General features: G+C 36.9%; 2 protein-coding genes across 4 annotated transcripts; both read left to right on the top strand.

Annotated features, from left to right (window-relative positions):
* The first annotated feature begins 4597 nt into the window (after positions 1 to 4597).
* sgta (small glutamine rich tetratricopeptide repeat co-chaperone alpha) lies at positions 4598 to 18444 on the top strand. Of its 2 annotated transcripts, none has more exons than XM_084395672.1 (12): positions 4598 to 4719; positions 5262 to 5407; positions 5499 to 5602; positions 5695 to 5785; positions 5865 to 5964; positions 6699 to 6803; positions 9951 to 10092; positions 10183 to 10245; positions 10324 to 10361; positions 16812 to 16964; positions 17651 to 17773; positions 17867 to 18444. In XM_084395672.1, exons 2-11 carry the CDS (start codon positions 5308 to 5310, stop codon positions 17760 to 17762), a joined length of 1008 nt encoding a protein of 335 aa, XP_084251798.1. In that variant the 5' UTR covers positions 4598 to 4719; positions 5262 to 5307; the 3' UTR covers positions 17763 to 17773; positions 17867 to 18444. The 2 variants fall into 2 exon arrangements, with proteins under 2 accessions (XP_084251798.1, XP_084251799.1); XM_084395673.1 differs by having other exon boundaries at positions 4646 to 4719; positions 5698 to 5785.
* Positions 18445 to 18465: 21 nt separating this feature from the next.
* On the top strand, positions 18466 to 23042 carry LOC311282099 (zinc transporter ZIP3-like). Of its 2 annotated transcripts, none has more exons than XM_084395674.1 (3): positions 18466 to 18736; positions 19200 to 19523; positions 21764 to 23042. In XM_084395674.1, the coding sequence occupies exons 2-3, from the start codon at positions 19317 to 19319 to the stop codon at positions 22508 to 22510; spliced, it is 954 nt and encodes a 317-aa protein (XP_084251800.1). In that variant the 5' UTR covers positions 18466 to 18736; positions 19200 to 19316; the 3' UTR covers positions 22511 to 23042. The 2 variants fall into 2 exon arrangements, with proteins under 2 accessions (XP_084251800.1, XP_084251801.1); XM_084395675.1 differs by having other exon boundaries at positions 18576 to 18746.
* The last annotated feature ends 3129 nt before the right edge of the window (positions 23043 to 26171 follow it).

The raw sequence follows: 26171 nt of genomic DNA, 5'->3' as shown, positions 1-26171 counted from the left end.
AATCCCGAAGTTACTGAATGCAGCTTTAAAGTAAAAATGATTGATAAACACGTATTTTGAATGGAATTAAATAACAAGTACTTTGAGTGTCTTGTTCAGTATATTTATGTTCATATAAATGCAACAGAACTTAAATTACATCCAGTTTATTAGCAACACTGTATGCATAAATTCCGTAAATCCCGCGATATCAGCCTTTGATCTCAAAGGTGTCTAATCCACTGCGAGAAGAGAGATCTGTCCGTCTTGCCTGCACTTTTTTTCACTCCTCCCCTCACTCTAGCCGCCTACTCTCGACTACATTTCAGGCGAGGCAAGTCGCATCTCAAACAAGCCTATTTTTTCTATAGTCTTACGTTATAATCGTAACGTTACGCCGTCATGCCTGAGTGTTTTGTACCAGACTGCACACATACGAGCAACGGATCTTGTGACGTACATAGTGCGAGACGAGAGATGTAGTTCATTGAGCGATTTTCACATAAAACTAAATGTTGCTCTTCTGTTTTATGACAAACTGCGACTTTCTTGACTTTCATAATTATCTTTTAAATTGACAAACATCATATGTGTAATTCAGGGCACAGTTCAGACGGAATAAAAAGATAAGTTTGTCTCTCGCCATTGACTACCATACATATTTTTTTCCCGAAGTAAGGTACATAAGCCGGAAGCGGAGGGGAGGGACTTAGGCTCTCTATTGTACATTAATTCAAGTAGGCTATATCAGAGCCCGTCTACGGAGAGCCTTGGCACTTCCTATTAGCCCCATTGTATCGATCTTGGTTGCAGTTCCATTAGAATTCCACTGGAGGTGATCGCGGGCGAGTGCAGACTGAATGGGAGTCTATGGGGCTAGACGGCTAAATGTGTCTCTTTCACCCGATTGCCGTTGAGAAATCTCAGATTTTATTGTAGGTTTTGCAAGTTCAACATGGGTTATAGGTCGAAAGTTGAATGAACGAGTACTTATTTCTTTTCGATTTCTTACAGGTTGAGTTGTTGTTGCCCATAACACGCTAGCATTCTGCTAAAGACGTCAGCATTCTGACGTCATTGACATTTTAAAAGACTTTTTAAACCAAATAAGTGACTCTAAAAAATCTAACACCCAGCAATGTGTAATTTCTTTGCATCTCCTTTCGAATACAACATTCAAATTACTAGACAAAAAATTATATCCTGAGAAAAGTGGATTTTGAGGGTTTTTCGCCATAGACCTCCATTCATTCTGCACTCGCCTGCGAGCGCCCCCGCATGGACAGAGACGTGTTACTGCAGCCAGTCCAGAAACCGGAAGTAAGCAGAGAGTGCCAATTCTCTTCCTATTAGACATTCTCTGGCTATATTATGTTTACAGAAGAAGAAGGTTTGAATACAATGGCGGGCGAAGAGGAAAAATGATGCGAGCTTATAAGCATAGTCGCATACATCCACATATATACGATAGTTCACTATGTAACGGCCCTAAATCGAGAGCCAGCGAGAAGCTATTTCATTGGCTACATGAAGAAGGTGGACCCGCCCTCCTCTTCACGCTTGCAAAACTCAATGAGTGAGAGAATCGTTCCAAAACTGGAAGTGCAGGTAAAAGAAAGACGCAACTGTACAAATCGAGTTATTTCGGGAACTTTTTTGCCCCATGCACACAAGAAGTAATTTAGACATTTGCAACAGCTTATTTTTTTACACAAAATTTGATTTTACGCAATTAAACTGTTTTGCAGTTCCTGACTGTTGTTTTCGGTTGCAAATTGCTGTTCACAGCCAGGCTTGCAGTGCTTTTGGCCGTATTTCTACGAAAAAAATGTGCCAAAAGTGTAAGCGCGGAAAAATGGAAGTCAGAAGAATACAAAAAAAATTGTATTAACTTCTTTAGCAATTTTTTTCTCCACAAATAAAGATAAAGATGGATAGACAAAAAGAGAAAGACCTTCTGCCTTTGACAGGAGGACTCTGCCATATATAATGACAGGTCCCGCTATAGCCAGTTATTAAGAATATTTAGATTTAATGATCCTAGATGAAAAGTTTAAATGTGTTCTTGACAAAAGATTTTTAGTAATAGCCTATAAATTCCTAGATATTTTATTGTGGACTTAATAGGTATATTTTCAATCGAATCATAATTCAGATCATGGAGAGGCATGATCTCACATTTTGAGATATTTAATTTTAAACCAGAAGCACAAGAAAATTGGTTAATTAAATCTAAAGCCTTTGACACATATTTTCCATCTTTTAAGAACAGCGTGGTGTCGTCTGCCAACTGTGAAATTTAAATTTCCCTCCCAAAAATAGATATTCCTTTCAATTCTTGATTTTGAACAATGCTCACAGATAGCAACTCAGTAACTAATAAAAATAAAAAAGGAGAAATAGGGCAACCCTGTCTAACACCACGATGTACATCAAATCTATGAGAAGTTTCAAAATTAATAATAACAGAACTGTTAACACCTTTATAAAACATAGAAATAGTGGAAATAAAAGAATCCCCAAAACCAAACAACTTAAGTGCTTTTAGAAGAAAATGGTGTTCAATTGTGTCAAAGGCTTTGTAAAAATCGATTGCATGGAATCTGCATAATCCAACAAAACCAGGACCAATCTTATATTGTTGGAAATATGACGGCCTTTTAAAAAAACAGATTGTGTTTCAGAAATAATAGAGCTAAGATTCAATTTTAATCTATTGGCAAAAACCAAAGCCAGAATTTTATAATCTACAGTAAGAAGCGTAATAGGGCGCCAATTGTCAATAGAAAGTGTATCTTTGTAGGGTTTAGGTATGAGGGAAATAATCCCTTGTTTCATGGTTACGGTCATCTCTCTCTGAGTGATGCATTCTTTGTACACATTGAGTAAAGGGCATTTAATAATATCCCAAAAATGAATATAAAATTCTATGGTAAGGCCATCAATGCCCGGAGATTTTCCCTTTTTCATCGAATTAAGTGCTTTCCACACTTCCTCACAATTTATATCCAATTCATAATATGATTTATCATAGTCATTAATAGCTGGGATAAAGCTCTGTATTTTTTCAATAAATTTATCACAACTATTAATATTGAAATTAGAAGAATAAAGGTCACTATAAAATTTTGTAACAAATTTAGAAATTTGAATAGGATCTTTACAAATTGCTCCTTCAATATTAAGGGCAGTAAGGGCTTTTTTTCTTTCCATTTCTTTTCTCAAGTGCAAAGAAATAGCTAGAATTTTTTTCACCTTCTTCTAACCACTTGGCTCTAGATCTTATAAAAGCCCCCTTAGCTAATTCTAAATAAAGTTTATTAATTTGCAAATTGATACTATTCAGCTCCAGTTTTTCTTCTTCAGAGATGGTCTTTTTCAATAATAACTCATTTAACCTGCAAATCAGATTAGATTCTAACTGATGTCTATTGGCTTGCAATGCTTTGCTTCTTGTTATAGCAATTAGTCTAATCTTGTATTTGAAATATTCCCATTTTTCTTTGTAATCATTATGTACATCAGTAAATAATTTATTTTACCAGATTAACAATACATTTAATGAATTTGCCATCCTTTAATAAGCTATTATTAAACTTCCAATAGCCCCGCAATTTGGAATTATGCTGCAGACCGCAAAGGTTTAAATAAATTTGCTTATGGTCTGATAAGGGAGCAAAGGCATGAGAGATATCTTTAACAAGATGAAGAATTGAAGAAGAAATAAAAAAAAATCTATTCTAGAACGAAAAGATACATTTTTGTTGGACCAAGTATAATCCTGTGAATCTGGGTTATAAAACCCCCATGCATCAGTCAAAAAGAAATCAGAACATATAGAAAGAATTAAGTCATTTCTTAGAGCAATTTTGCTAGGCCTAGGGGGATATCTATCTAAAGCATCATCCATGCACTCAAAGTCACAACCTAAAATAACATAAGAACCTTTATATTCAATAAGTAATTCTTTGATTTTAGAAGAAATTTGAGAAAAAAGAACCTTATTAGAGGCATGAGAATTAAACCCATAAATATTGCATAAAATGGCGAAAGAGTTGTCCTGCTTAATAACTGTTGTAATCCACCTGCCATCATTAGATTCCACCACTTTTAGAATATCCCCTTTGAATTTGTGTATGAGAGTCAGACAAGACCCCTGCAGAATGACTACTCCCATGGCTGGTAAAAATCGTATTTCCCCATTGTGTCTTCCAAAATTTTTGATCTGCACCTTCAGAGTGTGTTTCTTGTAGAAATATTAAGTCTGCATCACTTCTCTTACAAAATGAAAAAATTGCTTTCCTTTTAACCACATCACGTAATCCCTTGACATTAAGAGACAAAACAGACAAAGACCTAAATGTAAAATCCATTAGAACAAATAACCATGAACAAACTGGAAACTGAAAGGGAAAAAAAATCCTTAAATTCGCAACAATTAAGAACCCCCAAGAATTTAAGAAACACTTAGTAGAAACTACAAGGGAGAGGTGGCTATCATCTTATCAAACATATAAAACAATGTGCAAATACAGCACAATATACCCGTTTAACAAACAAAGAAATAGTTTACCCAATTATCAAAATTTTAAACATCTCAATCTGGGTTAGTTTGCAAGGGTCTGGTTGAACGATAACTTAACATGCGACGTCACGAGCGTTACGGAAGCCTTGCGGGCTCACACACATGAATCGTCATACTACTGGGTCTGGCTAAAGATCCTTGAGAAGAGACAACTGGTGAGTCTGAGTTAAAGACGCATTCAAAATTATGCACAAACAAGTAATACCTTGAATAACAGTAGGGTAAAACTCACAGGCATCTAGCTCGCTTTCGATCCTCATTAAATCCTCTTTTGTTTGGATTTTAAATCACATGAGCGTACTAAAGCTAATGCTAAAAGAATTAGCACACACGTTGTAAACCAATATAAACTGTTAGCATGAGCTAATAGCTATTGTGTGCTAGAATATTCCGTTTAGCACGTTCACATCAATGGTTACAGATCTGAAGCTAGTTAGTTTGTAAGTGTCTTACATTGGCTATTATTTATCATTTGAATCAAGTGTACAGAGTTGATAACTGAGGACGTTTAGTCAAAGGATTAAACCTAGAAAATGAAATTTTAACTTGAAAACTTGAATATATATCTTGCAATATTAGAATGATCTCACAATCAACTAAACCTCCATCATTCTTGTCAAACTGATTTGCAAACAATTATCATACTTTGACTATAATGTTGTATTCAGTAATTATAACACTTAACTTTGTCTCTTAGGTTTGCTTCACAAATTTATTTGGTGAGGTTCAAGCCTCTAGACAGAATGGCAGACACAAAGCGTCTCGCATTTTCCATTATCCAATTTCTCCATGATCAGCTGTCCTCTGGGGGACTGTCATCAGATGCTCAAGAAAGCTTAGAAGGTAAAACCTCAGTGCTAGAATCAGCGCTGGACAGTGTACACTTATGTTATTGGTTCATAATTAACATGTCCTAATTTGCCCGTTTATCTAGTTGCCATCCAGTGCCTGGAGACAGCATTTGGCATCTCTGTAGAGGACCAGAGCTTAGCAGTCAGTCAGTCTCTGCCAGAAGTATTTGCCTCAGCAACTAAACAGGTAAAAGCTGTTCTTGGGTGCCATCTAAACCATGTTGTTTTGAAATGTTTATTTATAGTGCTGAATGCACTCTCATTAATTGTTAAATGTAGCAGACTGGTGCAACACAAGAAAAGACCAATTCATCCAGTGATTCACCTTCAGAGGAGCAGTTAGCAGAGGCAGAGCATCTTAAAACAGACGGTAAGAACATAACACCTTTACCATTTCAGGGTGCTTTATGTGGTCTTCTCACTCAAAGTGTGCATGTATGTTCCTTCAGGTAACAATCAGATGAAGGTAGAGAACTTCAGTGCAGCCATTGAGTTCTATTCTAAAGCCATCCAGCTTAATCCTCAAAATGCTGTCTACTATTGCAACAGGTACTTGCACAATTTCATTAAATATATATATTTTTAATGCTGTAGTATTTTCATTATTTTACTGGGGTGTAACGATACACGTCATGATTTGTTTGTTCATTACACAATACTGATCTCACAATACAGTACTCTCACAATACTTTATTTATTTTTTTTATTAAAGGGATAGTTCGGAGTAAAATCAACCTAGGGTCCTTCTGCACCATGACCTCGAGCCAAACACCCCCCCAGAAGCCTTTTTTCCCTTGGTTAAACATTATTAAAGTTAGAGCTTATTTTGAGATATCAGCCGGATGGCTTAGTGCAGGCGCTAATGGCTCCAAATTTGTTTCTCGTAAATTACCCCACTAATAATGCCCAGAATGGTACCAAACTTCTACAGTAGTACAAATAGTTTCTGTACTCATAAAACGAGGCATTGGAAAGTTTGTAAGTACATCAGGTACTCCGACCCATCCCTTTAATTTAAATTATTACTTCTAAAACGTGATAAATGGTTTAGCAGGAAACAGAATTGTTAGAAACGTATGCTTGCATATTACTACATACAGTACATTTAAAAAGTTTTAAATATTGGTTTTATTAATTTTATTTTAATTAATAATAATAATAATTAAAAAACGTGGAAATTCAAATGTGTGACCTGAGTTTACTGTATTTTCTGCTAAATTAATATTTGATAGTATTTATAACTTTTTTTGATAGATTTTTTTTTTTTAATTATTACTTTCTAGAGCTGCGGCTTATAGCAAACTGGGGAACTATGCTGGAGCTGTTCAAGACTGTGAACGTGCCATTGGAATCGATCCAAACTACAGTAAAGCATATGGACGGATGGGGTAATAAAAAAAAAAAATTCCTGTTAAAATGTACAGCACAGTTTTTACACTTTCAGAGAAATTATTTAATGCCAATTGATTACGTTTTTTGTTAAGGTCACATCTATGGAAATTAATTTCTTCGCACCTTAAAGGCACAATATGTAACTTTTTTGCTTTAAAGCAGAACTCGGCAACTCTAGCGAACTCTAGTCACTTCTTCGCTGATTTTCCCTTTTGTTGTCGCATGTTTTCCCCACGAGCTCCCCCTACAGCTGTGGGGCGTATATTTCACAACACGGTCGTAAAAAACTCACTTGCGGCGGCCTCCTCCCCCTCTCTACCGCTGCTCATGTGCGTTTGTTTCGATCGGAGGAAGCCAACTGTATCGTGTGGAGCTATGTCTACCGAGGTGGGTAATCTAGTAATACACATAGAGGTAATACATCATATATGCGTGTGTTTTTATGTCGAATTGCCGTAAAGCAATTCGTGTTTCGCGCTCGTTCTCGCTTCTCGCCGGGATTTTATTTATTTATTTATTTATTTTTTTAAATATGAAAAATATCGCTGCCGGGACGGTAGTCCCCAAGTTGCGAGGTTGGTTTTCCGCCTGGGAACGCTGGGGGGGAGCGGGGAAAGTCACCAATATCACCAGAACAGGTTGTTTAACCATCCAAATGATTTCTAGACATTTTTATTATGTTAAAAAAGTTACCAAGTTCTGCTTTAAAAAAAGCAAAAATCACTATATCCATGTTATATTTTTTTTTTTTTTGTGTAATTACATTATACTGACTGTTTCCAACAACTTTCAAACCAGGAGAAATTTGTAATTTAATTCGAAGACACGTCATGTTTCTTGATTTCCGTTTTGTCACCGTCAATGTCGTCATATCCGCGTTGTCCCTGGTTTCCGCTCGTACTGCCATAGCAACCAGAGCCCTCTGATAGTAACCAAGGCGACAGACGTGGACAACTGTGTAGTTCGCAATGTCTATTTGCACGCTGTTGTTGTTTCATTCAAACATTATGGACCATGGCAAGCAGACTTTGGATAAAAAAGGAGAACTAAAACGAGAATCAATATCAGCGCGTTTTTTTCGAGATGCCGAGAGCTCCCATAGACAGTAAGTTATATAAATGAGAACTCCACGTCCGAGACTTCGACCGCTCCTACATGTACTTTATTAAACAGGTGAGCACATTTACATAAAACTGATCAATGTTATATAGTTCAACAATGATAAAATGTTAGAATATGATCTGTATGTTATTCTAATGTTGATCTAGCTTACTGCTAGTCTCATACAGACAAACTAACACAAATTTCAACACATTTAAATGCGGTTTAGTGTGATAGTGTAATGTTAGACCAAGTGAAACAGCGCTGCGTTACCTCACAAGTTTAATTTGTCTAATAAACTGACCTGTAAGTAGTAATTCTGCACTTGCGTGTAGTTCGGTAGAATGAAATGTCTATATTCTTTTTATATCCGCGGGACTCGCGTCGCGTGTGGAGCTGATAGCTGTCTCTTAGCAATTCGACCTGCTTCATATCACAGTCATGATAAAAACATGGATGTATTCACTCATCCATAAACATTGTTAGATCGGTCGGCTTGATGTTGACGACAAGATCCATAATTCTTAGCAAATGTTGCGTCATCAAACTACGCCTTTGTTATTGTAAGAGGTTAGCGACCCCTAGCGGCGAAAAAAATGACATACTGTACGTTTAATGTTCCAAAAAAAAATGAAGGTCAGAAAAAGTCTACAATATTTGAAATGGTATAAGAAGAACAGTAATTATGATATGGTCTAATGTGATTATTAAACTTCAGAAGGTTATGGTTTAATTAAATGTGACCTGCACATTTTCATATCAAAATTGAAAGTTATATTTTTTTTATGGAATATTGCAGTATTTATTATAAATTATTTATCCATGCACATCATTATTATTATTTTTTAAATTCATGTGCCCTTGTAATATTTAATCAAACTATTTTGAGTAAATATTTTTAGAGTGCATGTTTTATCTCTTTGAATCAGCACCTGGAAGTAGAAAAGCATATACATTTCAAAATAAGAGGCCCAGTGTTTTTCAGGCTAGTTTACAACTAAAACATCCTGCATTCTGCATAAAACATTGTTCTTGTTATAATTGGTATTTTGGTTACAAAACAAACTGTATCTGCATTTAATTCAGTGTGGCTTCTCTCTGGGCCACACCATCACAGGATGGAAAGACTAAAAACATTATTAAATACATTCTGTAATTAATTTTTGATACTCTTGGCGCAATAGTATGTCATCTGTCTTTCTATACATCATTATTGTATCAGTGAAATGTAATAATTCAGTCAAATTGCAACCTAGGGTATTTTTGTTAATCTACCCGAGGCAAACTTTCGTTTAAAAGCATAATTAGGATGGAAACACCACTTTTAAGTTTGACCGTATTTTCGTTTTCGGTCAAATTGCCTTTTGAATGGGAGTGCTAGGGGCACGACTATGATAGCATCAAAATCGCTATTTTTAAAACACTAAGAAGGCTCGACACAACATGAAACTGCTCGAAGTATCACCAGGGGCTCTACACATGAACTCAAGCATTGAGAACATTGTCTGTGTACACAGAGTTTACTAAAAATAAAGGTTTTGAACAACTGTTGTTGCTTCCAGTCGTCGGCATTTTGACTGTCAAAAATAGTCGATCTCCGAATGCGAATAAACTGACTCTGAATTTTAGTATTGTTTCTTATCTGAGGATCCTTTTTCAAATACAATGTCAATATTGATTTTCACTAACGACAAAACAACAAATTATCTGTGAATTTATATGGAACTAAGCTTTAGGAGCTTTCCATCTTTACTCTTCTCCCTGGTACGTTGCATTCGGAGATCAGCTATTTTTGACTGACAAAATGCTGGCGGACGGAAACACTAACTTATAAACCTTTAAAACCAAAATAAATTTTAAGAAAATACAATTTTAAGAAAATACAATCTTAAGTGGCGTTTCCATTCTAATTATGCTTTTACACAAATGTTTTACTCGGGTAGATGAACAAAAATAGCCTAGGATGCAATTTGGCGAGAGTTACCCTTTAAGGGATGTTGATGTGGCATTTATTTTTCTTTTATGTTTTACCTAAAAACAAGGCTTGCTCTTGCAAGTTTGAACAAATACTCAGAGGCTGTGTGCTACTACAAGAAAGCACTGGAGCTAGACCCTGACAATGACACCTACAAAGTCAACCTGCAAATAGCAGAACAGAAGATGAAGGAAACGCAGTCCAGCCCAGTGAGTCCACAGAACCCCCCAGATAACAGGCAGTTTTTGTCACTTTGTGTAATATAGAGAATCTTAAGGTCATGTGTTTGTCTTTGATAGGCAGGGGGTTTGGGTGGAGTCGACCTGGCTGGTTTGCTGAGTAACCCTGGCTTCATGAACATGGCGAGTAGAAATATATCTAAAATGCTCATCATTAATGCTTACTTATGCTCATCACTAACTCACTGTCACTCTCTTTAGGCATCTAATTTAATGAACAACCCACAAGTACAACAATTGTGAGTAGACAACTTAAAGCACATAATTTATTATACATCTAAGTGTAACTACACACTGCAGCCATGTCATCTGCAGCTTTAAATGCTAGAGCTCTTTAAAGTTCAGGTGGATTCTGATTTGACTGTCAGTGATTTTATCGTTCATTAGCTGGAAGAAATGTTCTGAAAGTGATTCCAATTATATTGTCTGTCATTATCTTAATAGTTGTGGTATGGGCTTCCCTATTCTCATATAATTAAAACTAGGGCTGGGCGATAAAACAATCTCGATATAATTTTCCTCAATAAAACAACAGCAATAGTTTGATATAATGTTTATGCAGCAAAAGCGGAATGACAAGCCGGGCCATTTATCTGCTCAGATCAAAGTTCAAATGGCAACACAGCTTACTATAAAATGAGAAATAAGTTGCTATAAAATTATATATTAAACTATAAAATAAAACACAAATTAGGCTATAGCGGCATTCATTATAAACAACATACAAACGTCAAGCCAAAATGAATTTATTTAAAGTGAAACTGAAATGGCAATGGGCTCACCTCTCATTCGTTTCCATATTTGCCGTGTAACATTTGGTTGCTAAACTAGTATTCATTATGTAAACAAGGCTTTGTACTTCTGGTGTTCAAATATCCACATAAATGGTGTCCTTCACATGCGCAAAAATGTGTTTGGTTGGGTGCTGGGGACGCTGATTTTACAGCGGACCATTTAATTTGAGCAGTGTAACTTTTATGTTTGATTGACTGCATTTAAGTTTGATGATGAATGGAAATGTCAAGTTAGCAACGCTAGACTAGACCTGATGCGTGTGCGCACATGATGCGCCTGCACGATCAGTTGGATTAAATAAAATAAAGATATAAAGAACAGAATGTCACAAAAACGAGCATAGCTTGTACTACCTGTTGCAGGTTTTTTTTTTTTTTTTTTTTTTTATCTGTTGATTATTTAATGAAATATTTATTTTATTTTTATGTACTAAATTTCTGTTTTAATCGGCTCACAAAAGCGCATATAAAGATAAAGCCATGAAAAAAAACAATTGAGATATTTTTAATGGGTCACAGACACCCATTTATTCTAATTTAGTTTAATTTGACATTCTAATCTTAACGGTTAATGATCGACTAATGAGCTTCGGTTGTCAGTCAGGAAAATTATCTAAATGAACAAAATGCTCTCATTATGGTTCTCCACCAGATTTACTATGCTTCACTCAAGTTCACTTCACACCAACTCAAAAACTTGCGTACACAAGCTGAGACCTGACTTGAGATGTGATCGTAGCCACCGCTTGCATCCATAAGTTTTTAGTGGAAACGACCGTACGCTCGTTTTGTAAATGAGGGCCACTGTATGCAACAATAGAGTCGGAAGGCTTTATAGTCCACAAATCGGCATCATTTACCATGGATTTACTGTAGTAACACTAGCTGCACCATGGTATTGTGGCAGAAATGTGGGATATTCATATCGAATTGTATTATATTGTTAATGTAGACATGTATTAAATCCATTAGAGTAATGGAATATAATTACAGTATTTTGTGATTAAAGGAACACGCCGACTTTTTGGGACTTTAGCTTATTCACCTTATCCCCCAGAGTTAGATAAGTCCATACATACCTTTTTCATCTCCGTGCATGGTGTAACTCTGTCTGACGCACCCACCGCTAGCCTGGCTTAGCACAAAGACTGGAGGTAAATGGCTCCAGCTAGCATACTGCTCCCAATAAGTGACAAAATAACGGCAACATTTTCCTATTTACATGTTGTGATTTGTATAGTCACAGCGTGTACGAATAACAAGGTCACATGAGACACAACCATCTTCTAACCGTATACATACTGGGAACTATATTCTCAGAAGGCGAAGCACTGCTACTTCTGCGGAGTGATTTATACTCCAATTCTGAGCGAACTCTGCTCCTCACCACGGGGCTTCTCAGGCGCTGCGAGCAAATCACTCCGCCCAAGTAGCAGTGCTTCGCCTTCTGAGAATATGTGACCATCTTATTTGTACACGCTGTGACTATATAAAAATCACAACATGTAAATAGGAAAATGTTGGCGTTATTTTGTCACTTATTGGGATCAGTCGGTCAATTTTTTTACTTTTTTACAATTTTTTTTTTTTTTTTTTTTTTTTTTTTACAGATTGGTCTTTGGTCGGACTCGGGCTCATTTAGCTTTTCTCCTTTCATCGTGCCCATAATATACGTGCAGAGCGCAGGCTACTGTATGAAATATTGTTATATTAATAATATTATAAATATGCAACGCAATATGCGATCATGCGAGTAACGCGACACGCGTGCAATGCAAAGGTGACAGTTGACCATGCAGAGCATCAGGAAGTTGGAGCGTAAGGAGTTACTAAAAGTTCCCAATACTTCAGGAAAAGCTGCATTTTGAAAGAGTTTTGATTTGATTACCGAGCCTGAAGCCTTCAACAGTTGATGCTATTCTTTTTCGTCACAACGATCGCGTGAATAAACAGTGAATGAGCCTACTCAGTTCAACGGATTTTTTTTTTCTTTATTATATTTTTATTATTATTTAACGTTAGCCAGTTGGCGAAGAGTTCTTTGAAACGTTGTTCTTCAGTAAAGTTATTTGACATCAAAAAAAGGTAGGCCGTAAATCTTTATTTACTGCTGGATCACATTTGGCTATATAATATTCTCTACTGCATGCTTATGCTTCTCTGTAATGGACAGTCTGTATTAATATTTGTGGGCATAATTGTCAGTGGTGGTAGTTATGTTTGAGGCCTATAATAAAATTGTACCTAGTAGCGTGTGTGTATGTGTGTGCGTCTAGCAGAAAGTGAGAGCTCAAAGTGATATTGATGTTGGTCTTGGGTCGGGTTTGGGCTGAAAAATTGCAGTCGTTTTCGGGCTGGGGCCAGATTAGGGCTTGAACACCACGGGCCAAGTCTCGGTTAGGGCTGGATATTTTGCCCCGTGCAGGGCTCTAGGCAGTATGCTAGCTGGAGCCGTTTACCTCCAGTCTTTGTGCTAAGCTAGGCTAGCGGTGGCACCCACAGACAGACAGACAGAGTCAGACAGAGTTACGGCACGCACGGAGATGAAAATGGTATGTATGGACTTGTATGGTATGTATTGGATCCCCTAACTCTGGGGGATACGGTGAATAAGCCAAAGTCCCAAAAAGTCGGCGTGTTCCTTTTAAGCTTTATGTCGTCACATTTATTTATATAGCGCTTTTTACAATACAGATTGTTTCAAAGCAGCTTTACAGAGATAACAGGAAAATAATGAAAAAAAGTTTGTTTCCAGAAGAAAATGGCGTCACAGTCCAGTTTAAGTTCAGTGATGTTTCATTTTTGTTTTAAAAAAAGTTATAAATTTAGTTCATATATAGCCGCTCTGGAGTAAACCGTGATGTCATCGTCCAGCTCAGCTCAGTTCAGTTCTTGTATAATAGTGTCAATGCAGGCAGATCAATATTATTGTTGAATATTAAATTAAATGTTAAATTTAATGTCCCCAACTAAGCAAGCCAAGCCAATGGCAACAAAGGTGGAAAACGGCGACAGTGGCAAGGAACCAAAACTTCATCAGGAGACAGAATGGAGATAAAAACCTTGGGAGAGCCAGTTATCCACTGGCCAATGAATGAACAGTGTATGATTATGAATCAGGCAGCATTATAGGTCAGAAGTCAGATTGATTTGGAACAATCAGAATATTATCCAGTTCCATCTGGTTGAAGACACAATCTCTGCTGACACTTCAGGGATGCGTTGTGGTCGTGTTTTGGCGCAGGTCCACCATCTGATCTGGATATGGCCTGGATCCAGCTTGATTACAGTAAACCTTGGAATAAGCAGAAAGACTAACATTAGCATAGATGCCATTCTTCTTATGATGTAACAAGTACATCAGGTGTTATAGGAAGTGTTCACGGTTCCGGCTGACCTAATTTATGCAGCCTAATAATCATTTAACAGATTTGAATAATAGGAATGTATGCCACAAATTCTATGTGTATGCCAGGTTAAAGAGATGTTTTTAGTCTAGATTTAAACTGACTGAGTGTGTCTGCTTCCCGGACAATGTTAGGGAGACTGTTCCAGAGTTTAGGTGCTAAATAGGAAAAGGATCTACCGCCAGCAATCGATTTTGATATTCTAGGTAGTATCAGCTGGCCAGAGTTTTGAGATTGCAATAGACGTGAAGGACTATAATGCGTTAAAGGGATAGTTCGCCCAAAAATGATATTTAGCCCATGATTTACTCACCCTCAAGCCGTTCGAGATGCATATGTCAATCTTTTTTCAGACGAACACATTTTCAGTTATTTTAGAAAATGTCTTAGATCTTTCAGTGGTTAGAATGTGAAGCAATGGGGTCCAGCTCGTTGAAGTCCGCAAATGAGCATGCATCCTTCACAAAAGTAATCCATCCGGCTTCAGGGGGATAAACGAAGGCCTTCTGAGGGTAATCCGTGCGGTTTTGTCGTAAAAATATACATATTTAAAACTTTATAAACGAAAATTACTGGCTTCCGGTCGCGGTCGACGCGTGTTCACGGAGATGGATGCTGGCATATGACGTAGGACATAGCGTAGGAAGCGTCGTGACGTAGAACGAACGTAGAGTTTTGTTTTGCTCTGCTCTCTGGCTGCGCTGTCACGTTCGTTCTACGTCACGACGCTTCCATCTCCATGAACGCGCGCCGACGACCACCGGAAGCCAGTTATTTTCGTTTATAAAGTTTTAAATATGTATATTTTTACGACAAAACCGCACAGATTACCCTCAGAAGGCCTTCGTTTATCCCCCTGGAGCCGGATGGATTACTTTTGTGAAGGATGCGTGCACATTTTCGGTCTTGAAGCAGCTGGACCCCATTGCCTCACATTCTAACCACTGAAAGATCTAAGACATTTTCTAAAATAACTGAAAATGTGTTCGTCTGAAAAAAGATTGACATATACATCTCGAACGGCTTGAGGGTGAGTAAATCATGGCTTAAATATCATTTTTGGGCGAACTATCCCTTTAAGAGCTCGCTCAAGTACTGGGGAGCTAAACCATTTAGTACTTCGTAAGTAATCAGCAATATTTTAAAATGTATATGATGTTTAATAGCATATGTGCATTTATACTAAATTTATTTAGGCTACTGTTTTTAATACAGATACCATAGAAACCATATAGTTATATTTTACCATGATATTGAGGTTATTGATTTTGTTAAGAAAAAATGACTGGGAAAGTGTAAAGAATTTAAAAACGTGATGTGTTTGTCATGTTCTGTGTAAAGAGTAGTTTAAAACCACAATTGACGGTCTAGTTTCTACAACTTTCACTTAGGAGCTAAAATCTGCCTTAAAACTGGACAGAAATAAAGATTTTGCATGTATCGTGATAATTATTGACATTGGCTGATTATGAAAAATGTTATTGTGATAATTCTTTTGGTCATATCGCCCAGCCCAAATGGACTACTTGCACTGAGCTTCGTGATATACTTCCGTTTTGAAATAGCACATCTTACTTATTTCTGGTTATGTATATTTTCAATGTACTGTAGTCATCGAGTTGACTAAACGCCACCTAAAATGAGTGTCCGCAAGAAGATGAAAAAATCTGGACATTTTCATAGAGAAGAGATATTTTGATGATTACTGTGTACAGAATTTTCCAAACTCAACGGAATATTACGTTTTAATCCAACCAAGCTGATCTGAGAAAGCAGCGGTTGTTAAACACATGCGATTGTTTCACCACAGGGTGTCAGTGCTCGTCTAAACTATTGACCGCGATGCTGAAATGTGAGACCTGATGAATAAGATCAGAACAAACATTTATGTATTTGAATTAAACATTTGAATCACTATTCTATCATTTTTCATTGTCAATTATTTTACTGTATGCAATTTACATGTTTATGCCCAAAATCCTTCAAAGTAAGTAATATTCAAAGTAGTTGACTGTCATTCTCCTCTACGCTGTGTGCATTACTGTTTAAGATAAATTAAATATTTAACATTGTTACATTTATTTAAGGCATGTACTGCGCATTCAGCCATTCAACTATTTTAAAAGAATGGAACAAAAGTACCAGTGCACACAAGCAATCCTTTTTATTAGTCAAATTGCTGCAGGTTAGTGGGATATACATTTATTTATGATTCAGAATGCACAGTTGGAAAGTGTATCTATATTTATATAAACATTTCAGCTGGCTCAAGATAATTCATGTTAACGCATAAAACATGATTCAGATCTTTTCAAAAACTGTTTTCAGATATTAATAAAGTGTGTATATGTCAAGCAATTTAACAAGCTTTTCTTTTTAAGAATGGCCTTTTTCTTCTTTATAATGTCTGGACAGTTGTACCAACCTAACATTGACATTAATTTGTGTCATTTGCAGCAATTTATCAGCTGTTTCTTTGCCTGTGTAGGATGTCAGGTATGATGTCTGGGGCTTACGGTCCTATGGGTGGTGCCACCTCGCCAGGAGCAGCAGCAGCAGCAGCAGCAGCAGCTGCAACAACAACAACAACAACAACAGCAACAGCAACAACTGGTGGTGACCTCTCCAGCCTCATACAGGCGTAAGTTTTAACACCACTATCTTGCTATTTTCATAGTAGAGCTGCACGATTAATCGTTAAAAGATTGCAATCTCAATTCAAACACTCGTGCAATCTTATTCCTGAATGACAGCGATTTGGCTGTCTATCGATCAAAGGGAACATTCAAATCTGTGTTTGCGCTGGCCGTTCACTCAGAGAGAGTAGTTGTCAATGTATAGGTATGAGACAGCTTCACAAACAGTCTTCTCAATCATACGGTATTTGAGGCTTCAAATAAAGATTTCAATACATCTTTACACCAGTAGGTGATGACAAGTGATTTAAAAAACTTATAAAACTATAAAAACTTTTATATAAACTATAAAATTATTCATTTGAATATATATATATATATATATATATATATATATATATATATATATATATATATTCAACTCAGTGTTTTATATATTTATATTCAAAGTAATAATTTTTAAATGGACTGTAGCAATTAGCGTTTTGTCAGAACCTCTAGTAAATTGCATGTTATTGTGTTTCGTTTCCTATTCAGAATTGTGATTTCTATTTAAAGTAAATAAAATCGTAATTCTCAATTTATCCAGAATCGTGCAGCTCTGTTTCATATTTTACCGTTATACTTCCTAACTAAAAGTTCACGGTTATATTCAGTGGGGCTGACCTGGAGATTTTGTGTCATGTGATAGTGGTCAGCAATTTGCACAGCAAATGCAGCAGCAGAACCCTGAGCTTATCGAGCAGCTGAGGAGTCAAATGCGCAGTCGACCTCCCAGTAGTGCAGGCAATGATGAACCCTGATACACTCCATGGTACCACACATCACTTAATATTCAAATAACAGCTTATTATATACAGTATATCTGTTCAGAACTTAACGTCACTTCTCCTTTTATTTTGCGCAGAATTCAACTCATGACCTGGTGGACCTGTGGAAGATAGGCTGCTTCTTTTATTTTTTAAGATATACCTTGTTCCTACAACTCCAGGGACAAGACCAAGTTTATTCATCTATAAATACTGCATGTGTTCCCACTGCCCCACATTGCCCTATCTGTTGGGAGCGGTCATCAGTGCACAATGTGCTCATCGTATTTGGGCACTGGACTCAAAGAAATGTCTGATCAAATGAAATATCACACTGGGTTAACACTATATTCCCAAGTAATAATCCTTTTTGTGATTGTAATGAATTGCTGCAACATGGACATTATGCAGTTTTGCTGTGTTAACACCTCAGTGATTCATCTGTCCTATGACAAGTCTCTGTCTGAACTGAAAGGGGTTGGCAAGGAACATGTGCAATTTCAACATGGACAATTAAATGTCAGATTTAAAATAAGACTTGTTTTTGCAGCTGAAGGTTTGTTTCATAACTGCTTGTCATTTTTGCAACCAATGAGATTTGTTAAAATCACCTTTACTTAACATATACATGAGTAATTTGTTCTGGTCTGTTTTGAATTAAAGAAAAAATAATGTCTTTGTCCATTTTGAAGAACTTAGATATGTGTGACGGTGTTTTTAGAAGAACTTGCCATTTGTAAGATCACGGTCTCAAAAACCTAGCGAGCTGCTTATAGACATTATTTTGTGCCATTGTAGAAACGTTTATAATATTCAAGCAGTCTTTGCACCCTTAGCGGTAGCAAAATATTTTTAAACGCGCTTATGTTTCCATGCAACGCAGCTAGGCAGTTCAAATAGGTTTTGAGACGCAGCCTCTGACCGGGCGCTTCAGCGTTCAGCAGCAGGAAGTATCGGAACAAAAACTGGTAAAAAACGGTTCGTTTCATGCGTCAAGTATTATTTGCTTGCTTTTCACTGTTCGATGAAGGCGATTTAAATCTAGAAATACAGAATAAATGTATGTGCGTGCAGTGTTTAACTTGCACTAAGCATTTGAACTTTAAACGACCCCAGTTTACTAATATAAATTCGTAAAACAAAAGGTCTTACTTAATGTAATGTGGTACTTTGTCGTTAACATGTTTGCTCAATACAGGCACCACATAAAGGGCTTGTTTTTCTAACGTTACTTCGATAGCTAGTAGCTCGTCAGAATTAGCATGCTAATGTGTATGATGACATCGTCAGTCACCTTATAAACAATAGCAATGGTTGTCGGGTGTAAATTAATCTACTATACATGCCTGATAACTGTTGTTGCTTAAATTATGTTTCCCATTGATTAAGATATTTGTGAAACTGGACTGACGTTTATAACATTTCTTTTAGGGATGTTGTCCATATCCTGACCTCAGGGTGCCTAGAAAGAAGAGTGGATTTGGGTTCTTCGGTGTTTATTTTAGGTACATAGCTTGCTGTAGTGGGATCGCAGTCCACCTCCTTAGCATGGAGTTAGCTGTAGCTAAAATCCTCTGCCTGCTTGGGGTGTTTGCCCTCATGTTGGGGGGCATCCTTATTCCTGTGAGGGTGATGCAGATGGACTATGATAAAGTCACGAGGTACAGAAGAGTAGTTGCTTTAAGCAACTCTTTTGGGGGAGGTGTTTTTCTGGCCACCTGCTTCAATGCCCTTCTACCAGCAGTTAGAGAAAAGGTATGTTATCGAGCGTGATTTTAGTTCTTAAAGTAACAGTCCGTACTACGGAGCCCCCCTAGTCCCACTTTGGCAAAAAAAAATTATTATAACTATCTTGTGGCCTCAAGATAGTATCTCGTGGCCTCAAGATACTAACTCGTGGCCTCAAGATAGTATATCTCGTGGCCTCAAGATACTAACTCGTGGCCACGAGAAAGTGAGTTTTTTCAAGGCGAACGTTTCCATGTTAATGTTTCCATGGCGACGCGTCACGCGATTGACCGCAGCCACAATAATACTGTATGATGACAGATGTGTCGCTTTTATTTCGCTTTTCCTTTTTTATTCAAAATATTCACAAACTTGCTTACCATGTCATCAAGCCTATCTGATATTCCGATTCTCACATACGTGTAAGTGAGTGTGTTTAGTCGTTTAAAAACCTTTATAAATAATCTTGATCTATAATAACATGATGGGCGCTGCAATGTTGTCCGTCGGATTTACAGCACGTGAATTCATCAGTTTCTCCCGAAATAAATGCAAGAAAGTGGCCGGTGAACTGAGAAGAATAGAGTAAACTTTGGTTCCTTGTCTTGCACTATGTTTGTCTAATATGAATAACACATGTCGGCAAATTATATTTGAATAGATTGTTATTGCTGCTTCCACAGACATCAGTGTGTTTTACAAACTCCAAATGTATTGTTTTACTCGTGCTTATGTGTATTTAAATATCTGAAACCAAAAATAAACATTATGAAGTTGAAAAACTGCTTAGTTGTGATGACAGCGCTGAACGCGTCCGACTCTGGCTCGTTTAAAAACCTTTATAAATAATCTTGATCTATAATAACATGAGATGGGCGCTGCAATGTTGTCCTGTCAGTCGGATTTACAGCACGTAAATTCATCAGTTTCTCCCGAAATAAATGCAAGAAAGTGGCCGGTGAACTGAGAAGAATAGAGTAAACTTTATAGTTCCTTGTCTTGCACTATGTTTGTCTAATATGAATAACACATGTCGGCAAATTATATTTGAATAGATTGTTATTGCTGCTTCACAGACATCAGTGTGTTTTACAAACTCCAAATGTATTGTTTTACTCGTGCTTATGTGTATTTAAATATCTGAAACCAAAAATAAACATTATGAAGTTGAAAAAACTGCTTAGTTTCGCTCTGGCTCAGCGCCAGCCAATGCGCGAAAGCACAGTTTGAATCTGGCAGCACTGAACATTCTAAATGTGGCGCCGTACTCTCAGGGGCTAGTTGATGACATGGTATAGCAAGTTTGTGAATATTTAGAATAAAAAAGGAAAAGCGAAATAAAAGCGACACATCTGTCATACAGTATTATTGTGGCTGCGCGGTGTATCGCGTGACGCGTCGCCATGGAAACATTAAAAGGAACGTTCGCCTTGAAAAAAATTACTTTCTCGTGGCCACGAGTTAGTATCTTGAGGCCACGAGTTACTATCTTGAGGCCACGAGATATACTATCTTGAGGCCACGAGTTACTATCTTGAGGCCACGAGATACTATCTTGAGGCCACGAGTTACTATCTTGAGGCCACGAGTTACTATCTTGAGGCCACGAGATATACTATCTTGAGGCCACGAGTTACTATCTTGAGGCCACGAGTTAGTATCTTGAGGCCACGAGATACTATCTTGAGGCCACAAGATAGTTATAATAATTTTTTTTTTTGCCAAAGTGGGACTAGGGGGGCTCCGTACTTCCCTGACTGTTAATGAAATAAAATGAATCACCCTCAGGCTGTTTTCAAAGACGTTTTAGTTTTTTTTTTCAGTGGAACACAAAAGGAAGCATTTTCAATAATTCATATAAATTCACAATTTATGGGGCTTCAAGTTTAAAAGGATGCAAAAGTGCCATAAAAGCAGTTTATATTACAATATGTGTGAGAAATTATTACGTTTCTATGGTGCCTTTTGCAAAAAGCTTGTAAGCTTCAGTCCCCATTAATTGTAAATGAGCAGATACACTTTAACAATTTTCCTTTCATGTTCCACAGAATAAATTAAATCATGATGTTGAAACAACATGAGGGTGAGTAAATGATGACAGAATTGTTTTAGTTTGTTTTTTTGGGTAAACTATCTCTTCAAGACCCTTAAGAATTTTATTTATCTGTAATGTTACCAAAGTTAGTTATAAAAACAGAATTATCATCACTGGGATATAAGGAATCAAATTACTGTTTGTGCATGTTACCTTGCTTTTTTTCTTTTAGGTCGAGGACATTTTGAAAGAGAAAGAGGTAAAGTCCACCAGTCAGTACCCGCTGGCAGAGACCATGATGATGCTTGGATTTCTCCTCACAGTATTTGTGGAACAGACTGTGCTTACTTTCCGCAAGGAGAAGCCCTCGTTTATCGACCTAGAGACATTTAATGCTGGTGGCTCGGAAGTGGGGAGCGACTCAGAGTATGATGCTCCATTCATTGCTCCCGCTCAGGTTGCAGCCAGAAACCAGCAGCATCATTCCCATCACCATGGACACTTCAATCCTTCTGAGCTGAAACGTGCTGGGCCGTTGAGATTAGCTAGCCTGGTGCTAGCACTGTCTGCTCACTCTATCTTTGAAGGTCTTGCTTTGGGTCTTCAGGAAGATGGGGCTAAGCTTGGAAGCCTCTTCATTGGTGTGGCCATGCACGAGACGCTAGCATCTGTGGCACTGGGGGTTAGTGTAGCCAAGGCAGGAGTCCCCTTACGAGATGCCTGTAAACTGGGCATAACAGTAAGCCTAATGATTCCTCTGGGCATCGGGATTGGCATGGGTATTGAGACGGTCCAGCACTTAGCAGAAAGTATTATATCTGTAGTGCTCCAGGGCCTGGCAGCCGGCACATTCCTCTTCATTACGTTCTTTGAGATCCTCTCACAAGAGCTGGCGGATAAACACGACAGGCTACTGAAGGTGCTGTTTCTTACACTGGGCTATGTTGTACTAGCAGGGCTTGTCTTTATCAAATGGTAAAAAAAAAAAAAAAAAAATCTAAAACATATTTTGGAAAAACTGCTTTAGAGCCTCTTTATTATCATTTAAGTTCACTATAGAATTGATATTATTTTATGAGATTAAAATGCCTTTTGATAAACATCCTATTATTTAATGGAATTTGTGCAAGTTGATTCTGAACGACTACTGTATAATCTTCTGTTTGAAAATCATGTCAAGAGAGAATACCCAATGATGCAACTCCTGTCATTTTTTTTTTTCACCCATCCTTTAAGTAAATATCATAGTGTATGTTTTGTTCATTTTATAATTACCAATATTACAATGACTGCATGAATATTACTGTTTTGATTTGTTGAAGGATTTGCTTTCAGATACTATTAGCTGAATGAAAATGTAATGGGATGTTCACAATGACAGCGAAGAGACTGGAATCCAGTAAATGTTTTAGCAAGAACTTTGTGTTGAATTTGGTCAGATTTGTTTACAACAAATTCTGTTTAGCTGACTGCAGTACTGTAAACTACAAAACAATACTGTACTGTATTTTCACTGTATTTTGTCTTTTTTTCTGCTTCTGCTATAATTAATTATACGGTATTGTACTGTAATATCTATATTGATACATTATTGCTAAATATTATAACTTTCTAATTACTAATAATGATAATATTATATTTATATAATATGTAGGTATTACAGTATATACATCTATAGGTAACAATATTATAATGCAACTTCAGAAAAACTGCAAATCAAAAGACAATCCAAACAATGTTCTTGTCAAAAATGTTTTTTTGTTCATCAATTACACTATTAAAACTATTTCATTTAAGAACATTGCAAGTTCAGTGCATCAGCAGTTTACAGGTATAAACAGCTTTTAAAGGGATAGTTAAAGAAGATATTTTAAAGAATTTAGGTAATTAAACAGTTGACGGTAGCTATTGACTTCCATAGTAGAAAAAAAAAAATACTATGGAAGTCAATGGCTACCATCAACTGTTTGATTACCAACATTCTTCAAAATATCTTCTTTTGTGTTCAGCAGAAGAAAGAAACTCGTACAGGTTTGGAACAACATGAGGGTGAGTAAGTGATGACAAATTTCATTTTTGGGTGAACTTCAGGATTGGGTTAGACAAAAGAAACTAAACAATAACAAGTGTCCCACTAACAGTTTAGTTTGAAGTTTTCCACTCAAACTCCATCAAGGACCGAATAAAGCTATTTACATGAGGGTTGATGGTCGTCACCTTCCTCTGTACCTTGGTCCTCTTGCTGACTCCCTGTCTGGCAGTACACTTTACTCGCTGACTGGCATTGCCGTCTTCTGATTCTGACCAGGAACCTGTTAGCAATATCATACCAGTCAATAAAAAAGAATAATGCACTCAACCTTGTCCTCAAATTCCTCCCATCCTGCAACTTTTAGTTCTTCTGTTGCACACCCGATTTAATAAAAATACCAAAGCGAAATGCAGAAAGAAATTCACTTTCCTCTGAGCAAGCTCTGTACATGCAGCAGACTCCTGGTACTCAATGTTAAAAATGTAGTATCTTGCAAAGAGCACTGCAAAGGCAAGTATAAAATTGTCACTGTTGTCCAGTGTTAATAGAACTTTTCCCACAATGGACAGCATTCACCTGGAATAGCTGTAGTCAAAGTCTGCGTGATTAGTGACTCCAGTATATGAGCTTGAGACACGGACAACTTTACGTGTGACATGAACAAGACTTTATTAACTAGACCATTATGAAAATGGAAATTGGGTATTGATATTGTCAATAAGGAAATTTAAAATACCTTTTTTTTGTGTTTGAACCATCTTAATTTTGTACTTTATATCTTTATTTTACTTTCACATTTTATGTTCTTTTAAAGTTAGTATATGAATCTTTATGGATATTTTGTTTTAAGTCATATATGAGTTCTCAATTGCCTTTTCAATGTTCAAGTATGTCTGGTCAGTTTCCACAAGTCAAGCAACAAATATACATATGTTGCAAATCTGAGATACTGCATTAAGAACATGCAGAAAAAGGTCTGTAGCCTTTCCATTTCTGTGCTCTTTTACAATTATCAATGATATTTAGTATTTCAGTGTTGCAAACTCTCCTTTTTGAAATGCATATAGAATTGTATCTATTATTAATTTTTGATAAAAGAAAATAATTCTCCTAGTTGTGTATTTATTTTTAAATCAAACTCATTTTTGATTCTTTTATTTACTGCCTGAGTAGTTGCTTTGTTATTGCCTAGTTGAAAGTGTTCTTAGATGACTGTGTAACCAACCAGTCAGTTCTTTCTTAAGTGTTACAATGCCACAATCTGACATCTGACCTATCAGACCTATTAGCACTGAGGGTGCTCAATCTGCTCCCTAATTAAGTAGTCAGGGCACTCATCAGGGATTTTGCCATATTAAGGAATGTCTCAATAGCAAAATCCTTCCAGTGCACTGAAACGCTCGCTGCCTAAAAAGTCCCACAATGCACCGTGAAAACCAGGGAGCACTGATGCTCGCTATGTTCCCTTAACCCAATAAGGTTAGAAGACTACGATGAATATGTTGTGCATGTGTTTTTTGTTGTTGTTTTTTTCAGTATCATGTTTGTTTATTCTATGATGGTAAGACAGTTGTCTTTCCAAACATTTGGATTTTTCACGTCAAGGGAACATTAAAGTGTTGATGGACAACATCACTCACAAATATTAAATACAAATCTCCGCCGAACCCCAATTGGAAGGTTTATGATATTGTGAAGATTATAGGACTTTCTTTTGGTAAGACAATGAAATTATTTGTGTATCTTTAGATATTCAGTCAACTGAAATCTTGAAAATATATCAGTGGATACATTTCTCACTAACAGGACAATAGGATCAAGCAAATTAATATATCTCGGATTACACTTCTGGGGTCTCAGCAGCAGAGGAGTCGCTTTCTTTTTTAAAGACAGACCCTGCTGTGGAATTACCTGATAAGAGAAAAAGAAAAAGGAAGCACTGTGCTGATAGTGACCTCAATTCAGAATCATCTTCCTGTGAAGGTGTGTATACATTCAAGGGGTTGGTATACAGAACAATTAGGCAAAACTCTGTGATTAAACTTTATTTTCATGTGATAAACAGATGATGTGCATTTGAAGAAGTCAAGGAATGCAATTAAGCAAGTTTGTCTGAAGACAAAGAATGTTCCAATACCCAGCCCCCCATATACCAGGGTTAGCTTGTGTTTTAACTTCTCTGAAGAACTTCAGCAGAATCAGCTGTATATATTTTCATTTAAAGTTTTGAATGTGTAATTTCCTGTTGAATATTAGTCAAGAGTGCACCCATTCAGAACGTTCTGTCTGTCACAATGTCTGGTATTTTAACACAAATGTATTTTAAATGGAATTTAGCTAAGCTAATTGTCTCATTGAAAGTGAAATTGTACAGGTGACTGTAATACGAGTTATTTAAACTCAGGCCAGCCATACCCTGTATCCCTAGATGAGACGATAGATATTTCCTATGGCACATATGCTTATTCTTCATAAATAATTATGTGTAATCTGCATGATCTGTCTCACAGATACTCCTCAGAGAAGTGTGGTAATAGTTGATGAGGGTGATGAGGGGATGATCAGTCCCCGGCCTGTGTCCAAGTGGTGTGCTACTCCACGGATCCCC

Source organism: Rutilus rutilus (assembly GCF_951802725.1).
Source record: "Rutilus rutilus genome assembly, chromosome: 22".
NCBI classification, from domain to species: domain Eukaryota; kingdom Metazoa; phylum Chordata; class Actinopteri; order Cypriniformes; family Leuciscidae; genus Rutilus; species Rutilus rutilus.
The sequence above is the reverse complement of the archived record's forward strand: the minus strand, read 5'-3'. Positions and strand labels throughout refer to the sequence as shown.